The following is a 23,334-nucleotide window of genomic DNA, read 5'->3' on the forward strand; positions in this document are numbered from 1 at the left end:
CAACATGACCCCAGCATAATCGGCCTACAGGAAACTCTTCTAAAAGAAACGGACACCATCAACTTCAAAGGATACCACATCTACAATCAAACAAACAGATCACAAGCAGATAATCGACCCACAGGTGGCACTTCAATTATAATAAAAAAACAGATACCACATATAAAATTACAACTCCAAAAAAACCTACAAACAATAGCAATTAAAGTTACACTTCACCGACCAATAACCATTTGTTCAATATGCATTCCACCTAAACATAAACTAAACAAAACCGAAATTGAAGATCTTATAACACAACTCCCCATACCTTTTATATTAATGGGGGACTTCAACGCCCATAACAAAATGTGGGGAAGTGAGAATATTAACCAAAATGGGAAAATCATTGAATCATTACTGGAATCACCTGAAGTAACTATATTTAACGATAAAACACACACATACCTTCACCCAGGCACAGGAACGCTATCAGCTATCGACCTAACACTATGCTCCCCCACAATATTTATGGACTTCCAGTGGGAGGTACATAACGACCAGTGCGGCAGCGATCACTTCCCAATTTTTCTCAAAACCCAAGAACCTACAACAGAAGAATCAAAACCAAAATGGCAAATTTATAAAGCTAACTGGACTGAATTTAGCAAACTTTGCACAAATCTAATTAATCAAGAAATAGTTAACAAACCAGATCCTATGTTAGCTTTCACCAATACACTAAACGAAATAGCAATCAAGACAATCCCAAAATCTTCCACCAAACCACACCCAAAATCAACGCCATGGTTCACAATAGAATGTAAGCAAGCAATAACCAACAGGAAAAAAATGCTAAAACACTTCAAACAACATCCTACAAAACCCAACCTTCAAAAATACCTACAAGCACGAGCAAAAGCACGCTATATTATAAAAAAAAGCAAAAAAGAAACCTGGCAAAACTACATTTCCAAATTGAACAACAACACACCATCCAAAAAAACATGGGAAATAATAAGAAAAATAACTGGAAAAAAACTTGGAACACCAATAAATAATATAAGTACACCAAATGGTAGACAAACTATAGACAAAAAAGAAATAGCAAACATAATCGCAAATGAATTCAGCCAAAACTCATCATCCAACCACTACTCCCCCAAATTCCAAAAATACAAAAACAACGCAGAAAAAGAAAAACTCAATTTCACATCCAATAACAAAGAATACTATAACACCTCTTTCACTATAACAGAACTAAAAAATGCAATTCATAAAAGTAAAGATACAGCTACCGGTCCAGACGACATCCACTACCAATTTCTAAAACACATGCCAGACACATCTTTCAACATTGTTAACATGGGGTTCGAAAAAACACTATTTGTTGACTTTTCAATAACTTGCTCATCACCAAATATGCCAACTATCGAAAGACAAATGCAACATTGCCTTAACAAAATAGATCTTTGGGTTAACCAAAATGGATTTAAAATGTCCAAAAGCAAAACCACATGTATCCACTTTTGTAGGAAACGAAAATACCACCTTGACCCACAGCTCAAACTAGATGGACAACTAATACCAGTAGTACAACACACCAAATTTCTAGGGATCACTTTAGACAACAAACTAAACTTCAAGGAGCACATTAACAAATTAAAACAAAAATGCTTAAAAGCAATAAATATCTTAAAAATAGTATCAAAACTAGATTGGGGAGCAGATCAAGCTACAATGCTCAAAATATATCGCTCACATATCAGATCCAAACTGGATTATGGTTGTGCCATATACAGCTCTACTTACAAATCCTACAAAAACAAACTACTAACAATGCAGAATCAAAGTTTAAGACTTAGCCTGGGAGCCTACCGAACTTCTCCAATGGAAAGCCTTCACGTAGAAGCCCAAGAACTACCCCTGCACTTAAGATGGAAAAAACTAGCGTTACAATACGCAACAAAACTACAAACCAACCCCGAAAACCCAACATACAAAACTACCTTCAACTTACAATGTACAAACTCTTATTCAAGGAAACCAAAAAGTATACCCTCCTTTGGACACAGAATTAAAGAAATAATACATCAAATCAATGAAAACCCCGACAATATAATTACTCAGAAAACAAACGACAGACCCCCATGGACATTACACAAACCAGAAACCGACATAACACTTACTACTTACAAGAAAAACATTACAAATAATATAACAAATAGAAGCAACTTTGGAGAACTAAGAGAAAAATATGCAGAATACATAGAAATATACACCGATGGGTCTAAAACTATAAACGGAACAAGCGCAGCATGCACAGATGGACAAAAACAATATCAAATACGACTGCCCAACGAGGCTTCAATATATACAGCCGAACTGCAGGCCATCAAAATAGCTCTCAAAGACATCAACGAACAAAAAGCCATAATATATACAGACTCGCTATCCTGTATCATGGCCCTTGAAGTAAAAACTAAACACCCTTTTATCACAGAAATTATACAAGAATACAATGAAATAACCGAAAAAAACAATAAAAAAATTATAATAGCCTGGATACCAAGTCATGTCGGCATTCCAGGAAATGAAAAAGCAGACAAACTGGCTAAAGAAGCCACAAACCACCAAATGGAAAAAATTAAAATACCACACACAGACCTAAAAAGAAAAATCAACGAATATATAGAAAACATGTGGCAAGAGGAATGGAACAAATGCACTGCAAACAAACTGCATGAACATCAACCAATAATTAAAAACGAAAAACAAAAAATTTTTAAAGGAAGAAGAGAAGAAATTGTACTAAACCGAATAAGAATCGGACATACAAAATTAACTCATTCCTACCTAATCAAAGCGGAGGAAACACCAAATTGCACACTCTGCAACCAACAACTAACAATTAAACATCTACTGACAGAATGTAGAAAACACAAACACAAACACACTCAGAAGAAATATTTTAAAACAACAAACATTAGAAAAGTGTTCCAAGAAGTGGAACCCCAACAAATCATAAACTACTTAAAAGAAACAAATGTATTCAAACTCCTATAAAGTAAATAAGTAAAATTCAGTTTAGAAAAACAAATCTCTTACAACTAAAACAATTTTTTGGAAAACCTAAAACATCTTGCTTCAAAAGATAAACTTTTTCCAGAAACTTAAAAATTTTTTACAAGAAACTGAAAATCTATTATACCAACAAAACTTTTTTGGCATTAAATGACTCTTAGAGGTTGAAATGCCGTTAAACAAATACACTCACTCACTCACTCACTCTTAAATCAAATAAAAAAAGATAATTTAAGGAATCGGTTTTGGCATCGAAAAATAGGCTCAAATTTTTTCGATTCCGATATTCCAAAAAGCTTCAATTTTTCCGATTCCAGATTCTGATTAATTGTCGCAACACTAATATATAATATATATATATATATATATATATATATATATATCTCAAGTCAGGCAACAGGAATGAAAAGTTTACCAGAAAAAGCAAGTGTAAACTTAAACCTAATATAAATAAAAATATTTATATAGTAATCCAACCAAATAAACATATTTATATAGTAATCCAACCAAATAAAATATTTATATAGTAATCCAACCAAATAAAAATATTTATATAGTAATCCAACCAAATAAAAATATTTATATCGTAATCCAACCAAATAAAAATATTTATATAGTAATCCAACCAAATAAAAATATTTATATAGTAATCCAACCAAATAAAAATATTTATATAGTAATCCAACCAAATAAAAATATTTATATAGTAATCCAACCAAATAAAAATATTTATATAGTAATCCAACCAAATAAAAATATTGATATAGTAATCCAACCAAATAAAAATATTTATATCGTAATCCAACCGAATAAAAATATTTATATCGTAATACAACCGAATAAAAATATTTATATAGTAATCCAACCGAATAAAAATATTTATATAGTCATCCAACCGAATAAACATATTTATATAGTAATCCCACCGAATAAACATATTTATATAGTAATCCAACCGAATGAAAATATTTATATAGTAATCCAACCGAATGAAAATATTTATATAGTAATCCAACCGAATGAAAATATTTATATAGTAATCCAACCGAATGAAAATATTTATATAGTAATCCAACCGAATGAAAATATTTATATAGTAATCCAACCGAATGAAAATATTTATATAGTAATCCAACCGAATGAAAATATTTATATAGTAATCCAACCGAATGAAAATATTTATATAGTAATCCAACCGAATGAAAATATTTATATAGTAATCCAACCGAATGAAAATATTTATATAGTAATCCAACCGAATGAAAATATTTATATAGTAATCCAACCGAATGAAAATATTTATATAGTAATCCAACCGAATGAAAATATTTATATAGTAATCCAACCGAATGAAAATATTTATATAGTAATCCAACCGAATGAAAATATTTATATAGTAATCCAACCGAATGAAAATATTTATATAGTAATCCAACCGAATGAAAATATTTATATAGTAATCCAACCGAATGAAAATATTTATATAGTAATCCAACCGAATGAAAATATTTATATAGTAATCCAACCGAATGAAAATATTTATATAGTAATCCAACCGAATGAAAATATTTATATAGTAATCCAACCGAATGAAAATATTTATATAGTAATCCAACCGAATGAAAATATTTATATAGTAATCCAACCGAATGAAAATATTTATATAGTAATCCAACCGAATGAAAATATTTATATAGTAATCCAACCAAATAAAAATGGTCAAGACAACCATAAGAAGTAAAGCTTGTCATAAAGAAAAAACATCAATACTCCCCCCCAAAAAAAATTTAATAATTTTTTTTTTTTTTTTTTTTTTTTTAAATATTCTGTCAAACCAATTCAAAATTTTAATTTACAGTCTTAATTTTTTCCTTATAGATGTATATATATTTGTGCCTGAGTGTTGCTCAGAGATTAAGGAATGAAGGTGGAGAGTTGTATGCTTTGGTTTCAATTCTAGCTGATGGCACCCAAGTCATATATTTCTTTAGTTTTGATCTCACTACCATCTAATAGGTTAAATATAATAATCGATAGAGAATATAATAATAAATACGTAATCTACATGAATTATGCTATCTCAATAATTACAAGAAACCCTCTCTACCACCAATAGCAATGGCCAACGACCCTTTATCTGAGAGTCCATCTTTCAAACTCCTTGGCCTAACGTTCACAGGAAACATGAGTTGGAACAATTACATTGAAGGCATTGCCAGGGCCGCTGCAAGAAAGGTAGGCTCTCTCTACCGTGCTAGAAAACTACTAACACCCGAAAGTATCCTGTACCTCTATAAGGCCACCATTCGCCCATGTATGGAGTATTGCTGCCACATCTGGGCTGGTGCATCTGCTACTAGTCTCTCGCTCCTTGACAAGGTTCAAAAGAGAGTCGCAAATCTGATAGGCCCTGAACTGGCATCTAAGCTTCAGCCTCTGTCCCATCGACGAAATGTTGCATCCCTCTGCCTGTTCTACAAGTATTTTAGTGGTGAATGCTCTGATGAACTGCAATCACTTGTGCCCCCACGACGCGAGCACCCTCGACAAACCCGACAGGCTACTAGATCCCACCCCCACACTGTAGAGGTCCCTAGATGTAAAAGATCTTTTTACTCCAATAGTTTCTTCCCCAGAACCGCAAGACTCTGGAATTCCATTCCAGGTCCCTGCTTCCCCAACAGTACTGACGTGCAGAAGTTCAAGTGTAACGTGAACCGACACCTTGCTGCCCAAATCCCTACATAGTACCCCAGTAGTTGTTGCCCCTGATAGTAGCCCCCTACACCAAAGTGGCAATTTGCCTTGTTTGGGGTGAAAATGTAATAAAAAAAAAAAAAAAAAAAAAAATATTTAAGCGGATCTTACGACTGGGCAATGCCGGGTGGCCTGCTATTTTATCATAAAACAGAAATTGTAATTTCAAGGAACATTTCTGACTTGTATGTTTTATCAACCTTTTTATTGTTTATCTTGTGTAAAGAAAATATTTTTTTGCATTCCACAATGCCACAATTAAATCCACAAACTAAAAATTTGAATTTGGAATATTTTTTTTTGCGAGATTGTTTGCATTTTCTCGGATTATTTTTATTTCTTTCTTTCTTTTTTTTTTTTTTTTTTTTTTTTTTTTTTTTTTTTTTTTTTTATAGATCAATGCATAAGAATCCATCCCCAAACGGGAACTGGTCTGATTTGTTAGAGACAACATTGGCACATTTATCAACGGCCCATCTTGATTATTTTGTTCGATGGTGTGTGATGATGGAAATGGAGAATAGCAGCAAAAAATCTGTTGAATCTTTAAAAGACATTTGGTGCAGTTCAGGTCTTGATAGGTAAGAATCACCTGCGTTTATTTATTGTGTTCACCTTGTCTTTGTTACCTGTGTCTATGCAAATAGCAGGTGTTTTTCTTATATAATAATATCTGTAAATTTTTTATATATATATATATATATAATCGATATCTCCAAGGAGGAAATCAACATTATAAATAAATGCAGAAACATGGTCCTAATTAGTAGGAATGAGCAATGGATTAAGAATCAAGCTGGACCGTTTGATGTTCCGATGGGCTCTCTTGACTCTGCAGAAATTACAGATTTAGTGGGACTATACATCCTATATAACCTTACTAAGGACATTGAGGTTGACATAATCGGCCTTTATAGAGACGATGGCCTTCTTTTTGTAGAAAATGCTGACGGCCCTAAATGTGAAAGGATCAAAAAAATTATAAGAAAGTTCAGGAGAACTTAAAGTTGAAATTACCACGAACATTAAAATAGTCCACTTCCTGAACCCTATAGGAAAGAGAACAGTAACCCTTTATATGTCCACCCCCCTCCAATCATCCTAAAGCTATCGTTAAACATATCCCCAGATCTATTAGTAGGAGTTCAAACTCCTTATCCAAAGAAACGTTTGATAAACACAAAGATTTTTACAACAAAGCCCTAGTAAACAGTGGATATAAGGAAACCAAATTAGAATATAAAGAACCCTCAAGCAAAACGCCCACATCTAGAAAAACCCGTAAAAGGAAAATCATTTGGTTCACTCCTCCGTTCAACCAAATGGTCAAAACCAACTTGGGGAGAAAATTCATTTATCTCATTAAGCTACATTTCCCCCCAGCAACATTCTCCACAAAATATTTAACAAAAACACTATCAAATTGAGCTACAATTGTGGCAATAACTTAGAAAAAATAATAACAAACCATAATAACAAAATTTTAAGCAACAACACAGAATATAATCTGGGGAACAGAATAATAAAAACATGCAACTGTATTAATAAATCCAAATGCCCCTTAAAAAAAATTCCTCACAACCTCTGTAATTTATCAAGCTAATATTAGAGCCAAGAAGAACCCCACTACTTGCAAATTCTACATGGGTCAAACTAGCAATACTTTTAAACAGAGATACACAGGTTACAGAAGCTCCTTCATAAACTTTAGAACCTAACTCCTCAATCCCCTAACTCTACAAACTCTATTCCCTAACACCAACATGAAAATGAATGAATAAATACACGGGTAAATCAGTAAATGAACAAATAGAAAAAAAAATAAACTAACAAATCCGCACCCAATCAACCCTGTTCTCCGCACAGCTGAACTTCACCCCATGCCCCGTTTACCAAAGAAAAAAAAGTCTTCTTTTGCTGAAAGTTGATTTTCGTTTTTTATTAAGAATTCTGCTTTTGAAAAAGTGTTGTTGCCTGAAGAGGTCTCTAGTTACTAAACACTAGAAGACCAGAACATGCTCATGACTGTGTAGCAACAAATTACTGCTTATGTAAAGACAAATTGAATATGTAACTTGCTCTACTTCCATATTGAGCACTCTTGTATTAACCTCGTTATATTTCACTGGTTACACTATTTTTTAAAAATAGCAAGATCACCAAAGTTAAGCAACGATGAGCCTGGCCAATACCAGATGGGTGACCATTTGGGACGGTTAGGCACTGTATGTACTGTGCCGAGACATAGAAATTTCCAGGTTGGTATCTGGGGGTACATTAATACTAAAAAGTGTGGTTGGTTCTACTTCTATAAACAAATCATCTGTGTAGATTTCCGAGCAACTTATTTGCTGTGGCAGGAGCTCATATGTTGAACCCGGAAAATTCGTTCTGTTACTTTTTACTCATATCATGTTTAATGTTTGTGCAAAATTTCAAAAAATTCCAAGATGTAGTTATTGAGAAAAGTGCGGACAGACGAACAGACCTTCACTCCTGATCTGAAATGGAACATGTACATCGTCTGTTGCCAAGGTCGCTGGAAAGATGGTGGGATCCTTCTACCGCTCCAGAAGATATCTCGCTACTGATGTAATTCTCTATCTATATAAAAGCCAAGTACGTCCAAGGATGGAATACTGCTGCCATATCTGGGCAGGAGCTGCTAAAAACAGCCTATCCTGCCTTGACAGAGTACAAAATAGACTTTGTGGCTTAGTGGGGGATGCCCTTTTCTCTTCCCTGCAACCTCTCGCCCACAGAAGAGACGTTGCGAGCCTATCCTTGTTTTATCGTTATTTCCATGGCAGGTGCTCGTCTGAACTCTGTCCCCCCTCGCCAATCTTTTACAAAAAACACCCGTCTAGCTGAATCCACTGTCAAAAATTTTCCCCACTCTTTATCTTTGCCTAAATTCAAACGTAGATTCCATGAACAAAGCTTCTTTCTTAGAACTGCACGCCTGTGGAACTCTGTTCTGTCTGCCTGCTTCCCTCCTGACTACAACTTGGATGCCTTCAAGTCCAACGTAAACAAATTCCTGATGAACCGCCCCCCTAAGTAGACACTTTAAATATCCACACTAACGTACTGTACTTACAATAACCCTTATCCCTGAGTGTCTTCCGGGCCCTGATAAGTAGTGACCACCTTGTAAAAAAAAAAAAAAAAAAAATTGACGAGAGAGTCCATCATATATAAACAAAAACAAAATCTATATTCCAAATTCCTGTCCATCTTACTATTTCTTTCTTTCAGCATATTAAAATGTTCAATTCAATTGTAGTTCGTCAGAGCATTTACCATTAAAATACTTGTAGAACAGGCAAAGGGATGCAACAGCACGTCATCTTAGGACGTATTTGACTCTTGTGCAGGTGGAGAATTGCATCAGGAGTGAAAGATATTTTTGGAAATAATAGAATGATCCAATCATTTCTCTAGCAGCCTTAACAATGAATTGGATGCAAGTCTGTCATTTCAAATCTGAAGTGAAAGTTAATTCTCAAAGCAAAGTGAGTAGCAAAGCAGTAGTGGAATCTGTCCTTGTTTATGATACTATAACCTGAACATTTGGCAAAAGATTGGAAAGAAAGCTAGATGACGCATACACCTGTGTGCTACGAGCAGTGTTATGTATATCTTATGTATATGAAGCAGCAACTTTATGGCAATCTACCTGCCATATCTACTACCATCAGGGAGCGACATCTATGATTTGCCGGGTGCATGAGCATAGGACGACCTAGATCCAGCGAATTACACATAACGTCAACTGTCATCTTGAAGATTTGAGGCAGCTGATGGAAGACAGGGAAATCTGGAGGGAGAGAGAGAGAGTTATGTTGGTTCGGGCAAGGAGTTCGATCAGGTAGAGAATTGCATCAGGAGTGAGATATTTTTGGGAACACTAGAATGATCTAATCATTTCTCTAACGACCTTAACAATGGATTGGATGCAAGTCTTTCATTTCAAATCTGAAGGTCAATTCTAGAAGCTTATCAAAGCAGGGGCCTTCCTAAAAGGAAACTATTCAGTTGGAGCAAAATGAATATCTGAGCATTGGCGATGAAAGGAGGGAAATTTGATTTTTTTTTTTTTTTTTTTTTTTTTTAAGTAACCAGACACCTTTGTTCTCATTACACCACATGCTTTTGGTCAGAAGAGAGAGAATCCAAAAGATCTTATCATTAATGCTCTTCGAAGTGTTGCCATAGATAGTTGGGTCATCTGCACAAATGTCAACAAATGATTTTAGAATGTAATTTGGCAGATCATTGATTGATCCCAGAATGGATTCTTGAGGCACGCGGGTGTTGATACTGTATCAATTAGTGATAGGACGATTTCAATATTTTTCCTGATTCCGATACAATTACAGATTCTGATTTTTTTTTTTTAATCTCTAAATATTTAAACATAAAATGACTATTTTGTCCTGATTACCATAAAAACTCATGTTAAGTGTCCATATATTTTCTCAAATCTAAAACACGCTTTTGGAGGGGGGGTGATTTGTTGATTTTAGTTAAAATCAATTAATATTTATAATTGTATTATTACTGCCAGCAGTGGAAGATTTTTTTTTTTTTTTTTTTTTAAATCAAAAAAAGATAATTGAAAGAATCGTTTTTGGCATCAGAAAATCGATACAAATTTTTGGCATCAGAAAATCGATACAAATTTTTCCAATACCAATTCTAATACTCCAATTTTTTCGATTCCCAATTCCAATTTGATGGGCGAGAGAACATTTCCAAATATTCCATAGCTAACAAGCTTGTGGCCTTGACGTTAAAACGCGTCGTGTAATAAATATGGCAAAGGAGGTCAAAAATTATATTTTTATTTGTTCATGTTATGCTAGCTTAAGTTACACAATAGATGTGTGTATTTGCATAAAATTTGCGCTATTACGCAAACATACACATCTATTTCGAATTGACAACAATCGTCAGTAGCACTGGGCATATTCTTTTTTTCTCTCTGTCTGTGGAGAGCTGACCTCTCAGGGTTAATACCAACAGTGAAGTGAAGAAAAACATACAACAGTCTTCTTTGAAAAATCTTTATTACATCAAAAGTTATAAAAAAAAATCCACCTTCTTTGCAGCAGTCTTGACAATGTCTTCGCTGTATTTGTCCCAGTTCATGTTTCCTGTGAATGTTAAGCTGAGAAGTTTGAACTAAGGAGTTTGTGATAGGTTGTATAAATTGAACTTTAATTTTTTGTTAATAAGCAAGTAACATTCATTTTGAATCTTCGATGCAACATATTTTTACGTTGTCATCTAAAAGTAGTTAACAGCCATGCAAATACTCATTCGTATGGAAACTTGTAGAACGTGAAGTGTTTGAGGGCAACCCAAAGGTCCTCTTTTCATTGGTTCCAATACCAAGATATAAGGAAGGGTGCCACCCCATTTCCTAAGATTATTCCACTTATCCTTGATCCCAACCTTTATAATGCTGAGTGTTTAACGAGGTGGAGGGCAGCAGGTACCATTTTATTTGAGTCTTTGATATGACTCAACCGAGGTTTGAACTCTGATCTCCCAACCCATTAGCTTGTACTCTTTTATTCATTTGTATTCGTTATTATTGTACTAAAGCTGAGTTGATTAACATTTGTTTTCTTATTAGTTTTTTGGTCTCACAACAAAGGAGGAATTGGACCTAGTAATTCACTGCCGTTCGTACTTTTCTCGATAACTATGCCTTGGATTTTTTTTTTTTTTTTTAAATTTTGCACAAATATTAAATATTAGTCACCGTGAAAAAAATTTTTTTTGTCAGAACGGATTTTCAAGGATAACTCTGGTTGCCCCCTTAAGGGGCACTATATGGCTAAAATTGCCTCCAAATCATCCGTTTGATCACACTTTCCTCAATAACCCCACCTTGAATTTCTTTGACATTTTGCAAACATTAGCCATGGTGAAATTATTTTTCACTTGTGGAGGGGGACCCTGCATGCTCGGATTGTTTACCAATATATTTTCATCACTCAGAATACATACTAAAATATTCCTTAGTTCCAGGATTGAATTATGTTTTGACAAAGAAAATTCTATTAATTCTTTTAATCAGCCGTAATTTGAAATTGACTGACAAAACCACCAATCTTGTACTAAGCTTTGAATTTTGCCGTCTTTCACCGTTGGTTAAACAACTTTTAAATAGTTTTTAATGTTACAACATTTGGAGAAAAAGTCACTTTTTTTTTTCAGCTAATTTATATAGTGTTCATGCATACCATAAACACATATGCAAATTACATAGCAAAATAATACTTGTATTCTATTCATAAGGATAATTTTTAAATAAAAAGACTTTTTTTGTTATGTAAGAAGAATTTTGCAATGACTATATCAGAGTTTACAAATCTTTTCAATGACATCAAAGCGGAACAGAATGTGGTAGTTATTGTGAACAAATGGATCACAGGTATGTCTAGTTTCTTATAAAATAGAATCACAGCATAAAAAAATTACTTTAAAATCTGTATCTGTTGTGAGATGGGTACCTACCAAAGTTAATTAACTTGCTGTAACATTATTATTATAATCATTTTATTATTCTACTAGCAGGACCTGTTTCTTGGTATTGGGCAGGATAAAATATAGAAGACATTTACTTCAGAGCAACAATATCAGAAGGCTGAGGTTCTTGAGTTTTTTTTTTTGTTTTTTTTTATTGGGTTGTTGTGAATGTCAGATGTGAATTAAAATTCACTGTCTGAACTGTGTCTCATCTCAGTAGAAAGTGCTTGGTTTATCCATTTTTCAGTGTGTTGTCTGATTGGATGTTTTCTTCAATTCTCGTATGATATCACAGTCGCATATAATTCTATGTGTTGTCTCAAAACATTAACACCTATCACATTATTTAACGTGCATTTGGTGACGTGGGGGCACAGAACTAGTTTGAAAAAATTGGAGAGTAATTATTTATTATGTTCCCACTAGCAGAGCTATCGATGTTGCTTGTGTCTGAAGATATTGGCTTTCTAACCTAAAATGCACCAAACATTGATGCTATTGTTTTTTCCCTTTGCAAAACTCAATCATGTTCTGCAAAGTGAAAAACAAAAACAATTTTACTCCACAAAACAACCAAACTAAACATCATGAATAAATATTTGAAAATATAAAGAACTTGGAGAATCAAAACTTTTTTCAAAATTACTGGATTTAGCATTAAATAACCTGAAAAGCATTGATATGCCATGAAACAAACTAGTGTTGTTTGGGCGCATGAATAATAAAATAGTTTTAAAAAAAAATGCAAAAACATTTTTTTTTTCTCGCTTTTCTCATGTTATTTTTTGAACATGCCTCTCCCTTCTTCAACTTCTTCCTTCTCTTTGTTTTGCAAATGGTTTGATACAAAATGCTATTAATTTTTTTTTTTTCAACTTTGTTTTCCTGTTTACTTTAATTTTTTTTTTCTAGAGAATTGATTGGCGAATGCCTGAGCAATCTACAACTTACCAAATCTGAAAAGATTCCAGACAGTGAAAAGTTTCTTAACACTTTTCAAAGGCATCCACTTTCAAAGTAAGCATTTTCGTTCTTTTTTTGATTTGTTAGCACAATTTTTTGCTGGGATTGGATGCTTACAAACACAACAGTGTTTTTTTATAATTTATATTTTTTTTGCAGAATTTTACATATCTCCATTTCCTTATTCCATATAAGAACTTTCCAACTGTGTTTTGAAGAACATACATTTGTCTCTGAGGAGTTGCTTAGTGGTCTTCAGCTATTCAACAAGACACATGTAAGATGTACTTCATTATATATATATATATATATATATATATATATAATAGCAAAATCTTATTGAAAATTAATTCAAATTTTAACAAAAAAAAATATTAAAAACCTGTAAAGAAGATATACAAAATTTTTAATTATCTTACAAGGAGTACAAATAAGACCTTATTCTACGGAGTTTCCAAAAATTCAATTCTTCTCATTACAAAATATACAATAAATTTTTAGGTTAATGAAAGAAGCGGATTAATTTCATACTTGTAGTTTCTTTCAATGCATTAACCTGCAAAATTTATTGTATGTATATATACAACAGTTCTCGACAGATCACCAAAGTTAAGCAATCTTGAGCCTGGCCAGTACCAGATGGGTGACCATTTGGGAAGGTTAGGCACTGTATGTACCATGCTGAGTTTTTGAAATTTCCAGGTTGGTATCTGGGGGTGTATTAATTCACAGGGAGGGATGCACTTCCAGTCTTCGTTAAGACATGCACCTAGAAGGAAAATTCTGATGTAAAAACCTGCCATCTACTGTATACTCTGTTCTGTGGCAGTCATCTGCACCGACAAAAGTTAGCAGTAATACCAAAGAGTGTGGTTGGTTCTACACAAAGCCTTCACCATTATTAACAAATCATCTGCATGGATTTCCGAGCAACTTAGTTGTTGTGGCAGAAGCTCATTGTCGACATTGACGGGAGAATCCATTATATTATATATATATATATATATATATATATACTAGCGGGTGCTACCCAGCATTGCCCTGGTGTTTGGAGGTGTGTGTGGTTTTAGGTAAATCAAAACTGGGGGGGGGGGGGAAATAAAAAAAAATTTTTGGTAGGTAAGTATGAGGGTCGAACTCGAACCCTTGAGACAAAGTTGGAAATTAAAGTGCGAAAAAAAAAACATGCGACGTTAACCATTGGGCCACTGCTAAATACTAACGGAAACATGTTTGAATTTATTAAGTATTAAAAACAAAATTGACACGTGTCTGCAATAAAAGTTAACTCTGCTGCTTCTATTTGAACTCATTAATGAGGTGAAATAGAAGTCCTGGAGTTAACTTTTGCTGCGGGGTAGCGTTTGGGTTTGTTTACCCAACTTTGACTGGCTTTTTCCCCAAGATGTTGGGGAGGAGGAAACCAGCTCCCCATTGTCCAGATTGAATAGCAATTTTCTGATATAAGGAGTTTGGCCTCACATTGATCAAAGCTGATTGCTTCTGGACGTTTCCCAGTGCGATTGCCGGGAACAGTGCCTTAGCTTTGAATTAGTTTCGCTTTTTATACGAAAAAGCTGAACGAAAATAGCAATAATTTTGTAAAAATCGACGTAAATAAATCTAGGGGCAACCTGCGTTCCCAAATCCTAGATATTATCTAGGGGTTATATAAACAGTTCTAAGCGATAGTACCCCCCCCCTCCGGAGCGGCAGCGAAAAAAGCCTTTGCGAGACATACATAAAATGATCACACACATTTTGCCTTTTATATATATAGATAATCCATTAGTATGTTTTCCCACACTAACAACAAGATTAGACTAAAATATTATGAAAAATTTAAAACCCAAAATCTAAGAGTAAAATAAGTGCCTTCTCAAACCACTAGAACGAACCATCATTTATATAAATTCAAATGAACCTTGGGAATATAACAATAAAACTAATGGTTACACAACGATCACCATTACGCATTAGCCTCCGAAGTTTTTTTTTTTTTTTTTTTTTTTTTTTTACACAGTGATCACCACTTATCAAGGTCCGGAAGCCACTCAGAGATAAGGGTTATTGCAAGTACATTACGTTAGTGTGGAGATTTGATGAAGTGTTTAATTAAGGGGGCGGTTGATTAGGAATTTGTTAACATTGGACTTGAAGACATCCAAGTTGTAGTCCGGAGGGAAGCAGGCAGACGGAACAGTTCCACAGACGTGCAGTTCTAAGAAAGAAGCTTTGTTCATGGAATCCGCGTTTTGATTTAGGCACAGATATAGAGTGGGGGAAATTTTTCACAGTGGATTTAGCTAGACGGGTGTTTTTCGTGAAAGATTGGCGAGGGTGGACCAGAGATTGGAGTTCAGACGAGCACCTGCCATGGAAATAACGATAAAAGAAGGATAGGCTCGCAACGTCTCTTCTGTGTGAGAGAGGTTGCAGGGTAGAGAAAAGGGCATCCCCACTAAGCCAGTAAGTCTATTTTGTACTCTGTCAAGGCATGATAGGCTGTTTTTGGAAGCTCCTGCCCAGATATGGCAACTATTCCATCCTTGGACGTACTTGGCTTTTATATAGATAGAGAATTACATCAGTAGTGAGATATCTTCTGGAGCGGTAGAAGGATCCCACCATCTTTCCAGCGACCTTGGCAACAAACTTGATGTACGTGTTCCATTTCAGATCAGGAGTAAAGGGCAAACCCAGAAGCTTGTCAAAACACGGGGCCTCACCCAGACGAGAGCCATCCATCACAATTGATGCCAGCTGGGGATCAGAGCGTTGATGATGTAAGGATAGAGCCTTTGATGTGTTACCGTAGATGGTCGTGTCATCAGCATAGATGTCAACGAATGATTTAAGTATGTGTTTAAGGAGGTCATTGATGTAGATCAGGAAGAGAGTTAGGCCCAGGATTGACCCCTGAGGGACTCCAGCATTTATATTGCAGGCCTCCGATTTTTGTCCATCTACCACTACTCTTATGAGCCTATCGGAGAGAAATGATCTAATGATTGAGAAAACATTTCCAGTTATACCGTAGCTGGAAATCTTGTGAAGTAGACCCTTATGCCATACCTTGTCGAAGGCCTTTGATATGTCAAGAGCAATTGCTCTAGAAAGGAAGCCTTTGTCAAGAGATTCACTAATCCTGTGATATATAACCGTCAGCACATCTGTGGTAGATCTTGCAGAGCGGAAACCATATTGTGTGTCACTAAGAAGTTAGAGAAATTCTTGTCAGCAAAACACAAATAATTCACCATGAAACCAACCTCAAGAAGTAAAACATACTTGAAGCTATATACATTTAAAACACAAAAACCTGCCCTTAATCAAATCACATTCCAATCCAGCGAAAACAAACTCAAATGCTTGTCATACCCCCTCTTCCCTAATTCAGCACTGTCCACAGAACTGGGCAGCCCTCTCTTCCACATTGGGCACATACAGCTCACACACATTCACTGCTGTTACTATAAAAAAAAACTTCCAGCCCTCCTGGCAAATAATATTCACACAGCCCTCCTGATTATGTCTTCTTTGAAAGACGAAAAGCACCATCGCGGCCAACTTTGAACTAAACATGAAACTTATATTAATTCTTTCGATCTACACATTAAAAAGATGATCAGAAAAAGTGAAAAAAAAAAAAAAATGTCTAATCAAATGGAAGATCTTTATTGTCTTTAACGTTTGTTTAAATAAATAAATATATAATTAGTTATCATTCCAAAACTTCTAACTGACGCAAAAAGTAATTTGACCTAAACTTAACCATTCTACAAGAGGGACTGGCTGAAATAAAATTTCAGATAAACATTAAACGATTTTATTAAAGTTAAATTGTTAAATCCAAATAACCAAATCAAACAGCAAACGTCTTCAATGCAATGCATGTGTATTTGCATCCATTAAAATTGATACATCAGATTATTGGAGTCAACTTTAACCAAGACAGGAAGATCTGGATTGTATATGCTGGAAAGATTGTGTTAGAATAACTCCAGATAGATTTTGATAACAAACTGTGGCTGGAAAATGTCTGGTTATGCTGAGAACTAACTCAAACTCAATTCCACTTATCGTTATACTGCAGGAAATCGTAAAGGGATTGCTGCGAGTAAAAATGAAAAAAAAAAAAACTGTTATAACGCTTTATTGAGTTTAGTGATTGTTTTTTTTTTTTTATTAGCAGACATTGTGAAAAAACAAATGTAAATATATCCAAGGCAATGGCTGTGATCTGTGGTGGAATGAGGACAGAAACGGATGGTAACATTTCATGCTCCTAAGACTAAGCTTCTTTCCGTTAACAATTGCGAAAAACCTTCTCAACCGATGATTGCCATGACAAATAATACGTTACTTGAAACCCTTTCGTTCAAACTCCTTTGCTTAACATTCACAGGTACCTTAATTGCAGTAAATACATTTGAGGACATTGCCAAAATTGCTGCAAACCAGGTGGGATCTCTCTACTGTGTTAGAAAACTATTTACACCTAACAGTATGTTGTATTTCTACAAAGCCATTATTTTTCTGTGCATGGAATATTGTTGCCTCATCAATGTTGGTGCACCCCCATCCTTAAAGTAAAAAAAAAAAAAAAATAACCACTGTCAACCAAACACTTATCCCATCGTCACAATGTTGCATCCCTGTGCCTGTTTTACAAATACTTTAATATGTATTCTGACGAACATATAGCAGTCACTGACTCGATGTAAATACCCTAACCAACCTGACAAACAGCAAAATTCCACACCTTTACCATAAAGGTCCCTAGATGCCAGAACAACTTCTACTCTAATAGTTTATTTCTTCGAATTGCTAGACTTTAGAATTCCCTTCCTGTTTTCTGCTTCCCTAGCTGTACTAACATGTTGAAATTTAAATGTAATATGAATAAATATCTTGCTTCTTAACTCCCTACATAGTGTTGCTGAAGCCATAGTCCCAAATAGTAACCTTTTACGTTTAAGTTGCAACATGCCTTGTTTGGGGATAAATAAGAGTAAATAGAAAGAAATCTCTCGTCTTAAATAAAATTTGTTTTATTTTAATGCTTTTTTTTCACTGGCCTCTCTTTTCATAACGGTGTTGTGAGTTTGGTAAATTTTTTAGATTTAATTATTTTTGGACACATTTTTGCTGAGAAGGTCGTAAAATAATTTCTTGAAAGAAAAGTTGTTTATATAATGTTTGGGTGTAAATGTTGGAAAAAATAACTCAGAAGCAGTGAAATGAATAATATATTAAACAGAAAATAGAGAAACGATGTTCGTTGAGTTGGAACTCCGCTCAACTGAAGGACAAAGTAAAGTTATAACTGTCACTTTCAGAATCTTGGGTTCGGACTGCTGAAAAGCGATGTCAGGAATAGTCCAATGTCAGAATCTGTAGGGGTGCCACCCCAGCATATAATTAAAAATTCTATATATAAAACACTAATGAAAATTGTTTTTGTATTTCAGATTAAAGCAAGAGTTTGCTCCCTTGGACAGCATTGGGATGTGCAACAACGAAAGCGTAGCTGTCAGCGCAGAAAGCAAACAACAAGTTGTGCTTTGTACAGGATTTCTTTACAGCGTTAATCCTGAAAATGTTGTCGTTATCAGTGACAGGTAAATGATGACATGAATTTGATTTTTAGTTTTCCTTTTCAGAAAAAAATATTTAGTTCTTGTCCAGAATCCCCCCCCCATATTATAAAAAAAACAAAAATAAAGAAAAATCTGTATGATGTATATTAACCAAAATGACAATATCATATTCCAAAAATTACGTAAATTGATCAAGTAGTTTTGTTTTTTTATAAAGAAAATCATTTTTAAGCGATTAATGGAAATTCGTAGGCATTACAACATAAATCACAAGTTTGAATTATTGTAGTTATCTCCCTTTGTTTTGTTTTTTTTTAGATTGTTCTTAAAATGGTGAACAAGACAGCTACTCTTATGTTACTCATAAAATTTGATTTTATTTAAAAATAAAACTACTTGATAAATTTACATGATTTTTGGAATACAATATTTTTACATTTCTAAATTTTTGAAATAAGGATTATTTGTAGTTGAATTACTATTCTCATCTTGGATGTTATTTTCACAACGTTTTTGGTCAATGTAACATTTGATTTTTTTTTTTTTTTTTTTTTTTTTTTTTTTTACAAAGGCATCACCACATTATCAAGGCCCAGAGGCCACTCAAGGATAAGGGTTAAAGAGTGTACAGTAGAAGTTGGTCAATATAGTAATCATTAGTAATGAAAATTTGGTAAATTTAATAACTTATATGGAACGGCTCATCAAGAACTTATTTACTTTAGACTTGAACAAAACCATATTGTAGTCAGCCGGAAAGCAGGAAAACGGAAGACAATTCCACAGGCGTGCAGTTCTAAGAAAGAAGCTTTGTTCATGGAATCTACGTTTAGGTTTAGGCACAGATAAAGAGTGGGGGAAATTATTGATAGTGTTTACAGCTAGACGAGTGTTTCTTGTGAAAGTTTGGCGAGGGGGGACCATAGATTGAAGCTCAGTTGAACACTTTCCATGAAAATAACGATACATCAGAGACAAACTCGCAACATCTCTTCTGTGAGATAGAGGTTGCAAGGAGGAGAAAAGGACATCTCCTACGAGGCTACGAAGTCTATTTTGAACTCTATCAAGGCAGGACAAGTTCTTTCTAGCAGCTCCTGCCCAGATGTGGCAACAGTATTCCATCCTTGGACGTACCTGGCTCTTATATAGATAGAGAATAGCATCAGCAGTGAGATATCTACTGGATCGATAGAAAGATCCCACCATTTTTCCAGCGGCCTTGGCAACAGATTTGATATACGTGTTCCATTTAAGATCAGGAGTAATGGTCAAGCCCAGAAGCTTGTCAAAACTTGAGGCCTCCTGAAGACGAGAGCCATTCATTTCAATTGATGACAAATGTGGATTAGAATGTTGATGATGTAAAGAGAGAAGCTTGGTTTTAGATGCATTAAAAGTAACCAGCCACTCCTTTCCCCATTGTACTACGTGCTCAAGATCAGAGGAGAGAGAATTGGAGAGAACTTGCTCGTTTACTGTCTTAGATGTGGTACCATAAATTGTAGTGTCGTCAGCATAAATGTCTACAAATGATGTAAGGATATGATTTGGAAGATCATTAATGTAGATCAGGAAAAGAGTTGGGCCCAGGATGGATCCCTGAGGGACACCGGCATTAATATTGTGAGCTTCTGATTTTTGCCCCTCAACTACTACTCTTATGAATCTATCAGAAAGAAATGATTTAATAATTGAGAAGACTTTTCCAGCTATACCATAGCTAGCGATCTTATGAAGTAAACCTTTATGCCATACCCTATCAAAGGCTTTAGATATGTCAAGAGCAATTGCCCTAGAAAGATTGCCACCGTCGAGAGATTTGCTAATCCTATGCGATATAACTGTAAGGACATCTGCTGTAGATCTAGCAGAACGGAAACCATATTGAGTGTCACTTAGAAGGTTATTTTTGTTGAGATGTTTGATTACTTCTGTATTTAATACAGATTCTAGCAACTTACTCATGACGCACAGGAGACTTATTGGCCTGTACTGAGAGGGGGATGAGCGATCACCTGAATTCTTAAATACAGGGCATACTGATGAGATTTTCCAGGGAGATGGGAAACTATTCTCCTTAAGACAACGTTTAAACAGTTTTGTAAGTATGGGCGCTAGTTCAGGTTGAAGTTTTTTGAGTACTATAATTGGAATACCATCAGGGCCAGTTGCTTTACTGGAATCAAGGTTTTTGATTAGCTTGGCAACATCACGTACAGATATACGTATATCACATAGCGTGTTTTCTGATACAAGAGGAAATATTGGGGGTTGGCGGTCTTGGTCGCAAAGGGTAGAATTAGCTGCAAAGTTCTTGACAAAGAGTTTGGCTTTGTCTGATGCTGACGAGATTACCTCAGATCCATTGATAATAGTTGGGATGGAGCACACGCTTCTGTTCAGGATTCTGTTTGCTATTTGCCAAAACTGGTGGGAACCAAGCCGCTGCTCAGCTACTTTGGACTTAACAGATTGAGCATACAACTCTCTTGCGTTCCTTATTACTTTCTTACAATGGTTGCTGGCAGTCCTGAAAACGGCTTTAGTTTCCATACATCTATTACGTTTGAAGCAGTGGAAAAAGTGATTTCTGTGCGCAATGGCAGCAGCACATTCTGGAGAGAACCATGGCTGGCTGTTAGGTTTTTGCTGAAATTTTTTAGAGGGTATGAAATGGTCAATACCTACAATTAACCATTCAGTTAGGTCTAATACTATAGAGGACACATCCTTTTTAAACATGGAATGCAGAGGTAGATCAGATATAAATGTACGGAAGCTATCCCAGTCAGCCTTAGTGTATCGATATACTGTACGATGAAGAGGTACGTCTGGGGACTTATTACATTTCATTGTTATCTTAATTGATACAACAGAGTGGTCGGAAGATCCAAGAGGCGACAGAACAGAAACTGAACATAGTTCAGGGCAAGTTGTGAGAAAAAGGTCTAGTAGGCTCGCATACTGGCCGTCATTATCGGGCACACGGGTAGGTTCCTGAACAATCTGAGTGAGGTCATAGGCAATGGAGAAATCATGACAGAACCTCCCCTCATCATCGGTCTTGTTTGAGTGGGTCAACCATTCGACGTTGTGAACATTGAAGTCTCCACATACGTGAATGTTAGCTGAAGGATAAGTAGAAAGGACTTGGTCAATTTTCTCAGATATGCTTTGAAAGATAGTAACTCCGCTGTTGTGGGGGCGATAGAGAGTAAATATAAATGCAGTAGTGTGAGCTAAAGCAACCCGGAAGCACATATAAGGTAAGTTAGGATCTTCCCTGGAGATGTCCCTCCCACATGGAAAGCTATCTTTAATATAGGCACATATTCCATGCCCATGGCGATCTTGGGGGTCAGATTTAGAAGTTAAGTTAGAGTATCCTGTAATTGCAAACTCATCAAGGGAAATAGCCTGTCCAATGCCAGTTTCACTTAAAAATAAAAGGTCTGGTTTAGTCTCCTGTAATTGGGTTTCAACCTCTGGAAGGTTAGAACGTAGACCCCTGATGTTGGAGAAGGAGACATGGTAGTAGGGGTCTACGTTGGAAGTTGGAGAACCGGGTTTAATCGTGTATTTTTTCTTGAAACTTGTCATGATGAAATTTTGGAATTTGTGGACTAGGTCGACAGATTTACTTAGAGCAGGACAGAGAGGGGAAACTAAGAGAGAAAAAGAAACGAAGAATTTTTTTTTTTTTTTTTGTACCACATGATAAGGTAAAGCCGTAACAATTACCCACTAGTATGGCATCGAGAGGCCCCACCAGAAGCTACTGCATGGTCCAGATTCCATTCACCAAATGGCAATACAGCAGCCCCAGTACTTTGCACCTGCTGATAGGACAGCCTCCTTAGTGGTTAATCCAAGGTTCGGGTCCCTGACTATCAGGCGGATAACGTCAGCCCAGACAAAACGTTTACCTCCAGCACCCTTACTAGTGACATGGCTACAAGGATAGACATAGAAACAGAAAATTTCCACCAACTCTGCCAACTGTTCGCGCAAAAATACTGCCAACCTAGAAAACAGCTTTTTCTTCTCCCTTTGTCAGAAAAATCACTCATTTAAAAATGAGGACTGAGGGACAAATAGGAAGAAGCGAGAGTAACAGGAGCTGCCGATAACGCATCCACAATGCGTTTTCTACTCTCCATTAAAAAAAAAATAAAAAATAAAATAAAAAAAAAAGAAAAATAACTATTAAGTATTGTACTTAATAAAAGTCCAACGGACCTGTTTAAGGGAAAGTATGGTGATAGATTCCCCTCCCACGAACTAAAAATGAGTACAATTAGGTAATCTATTTTTGCAATCAACTCGGTAGATAAATAAACATTTATGGACGAGAAAAAAAAAAAAAAAAAAAAAAAAAAAAATTAAAGCTAGCATTTAATAC

General features: G+C 35.2%; 1 protein-coding gene across 1 annotated transcript in view; it reads left to right on the top strand.

Moving 5' to 3' along the window:
• The window catches only part of LOC145279699 (DNA replication ATP-dependent helicase/nuclease DNA2-like), a 190,058-nt gene that overhangs the window by 95,249 nt on the left and 71,475 nt on the right, over window positions 1-23,334 (top strand). The window contains exons 17-19 of the mRNA XM_080130983.1: window positions 6,216-6,401; window positions 13,276-13,380; window positions 18,801-18,950. Coding sequence (XP_079987109.1) covers window positions 6,216-6,401; window positions 13,276-13,380; window positions 18,801-18,950 — 441 coding nt within the window. The remainder of the gene's footprint in view (window positions 1-6,215; window positions 6,402-13,275; window positions 13,381-18,800; window positions 18,951-23,334) is intronic.

This window comes from Euprymna scolopes, chromosome 1 (genome assembly GCF_053919585.1).
Source record: "Euprymna scolopes isolate OS-2025 chromosome 1, ASM5391958v1, whole genome shotgun sequence".
In the NCBI taxonomy this organism is placed as follows: Eukaryota; Metazoa; Mollusca; class Cephalopoda; order Sepiida; family Sepiolidae; genus Euprymna; species Euprymna scolopes.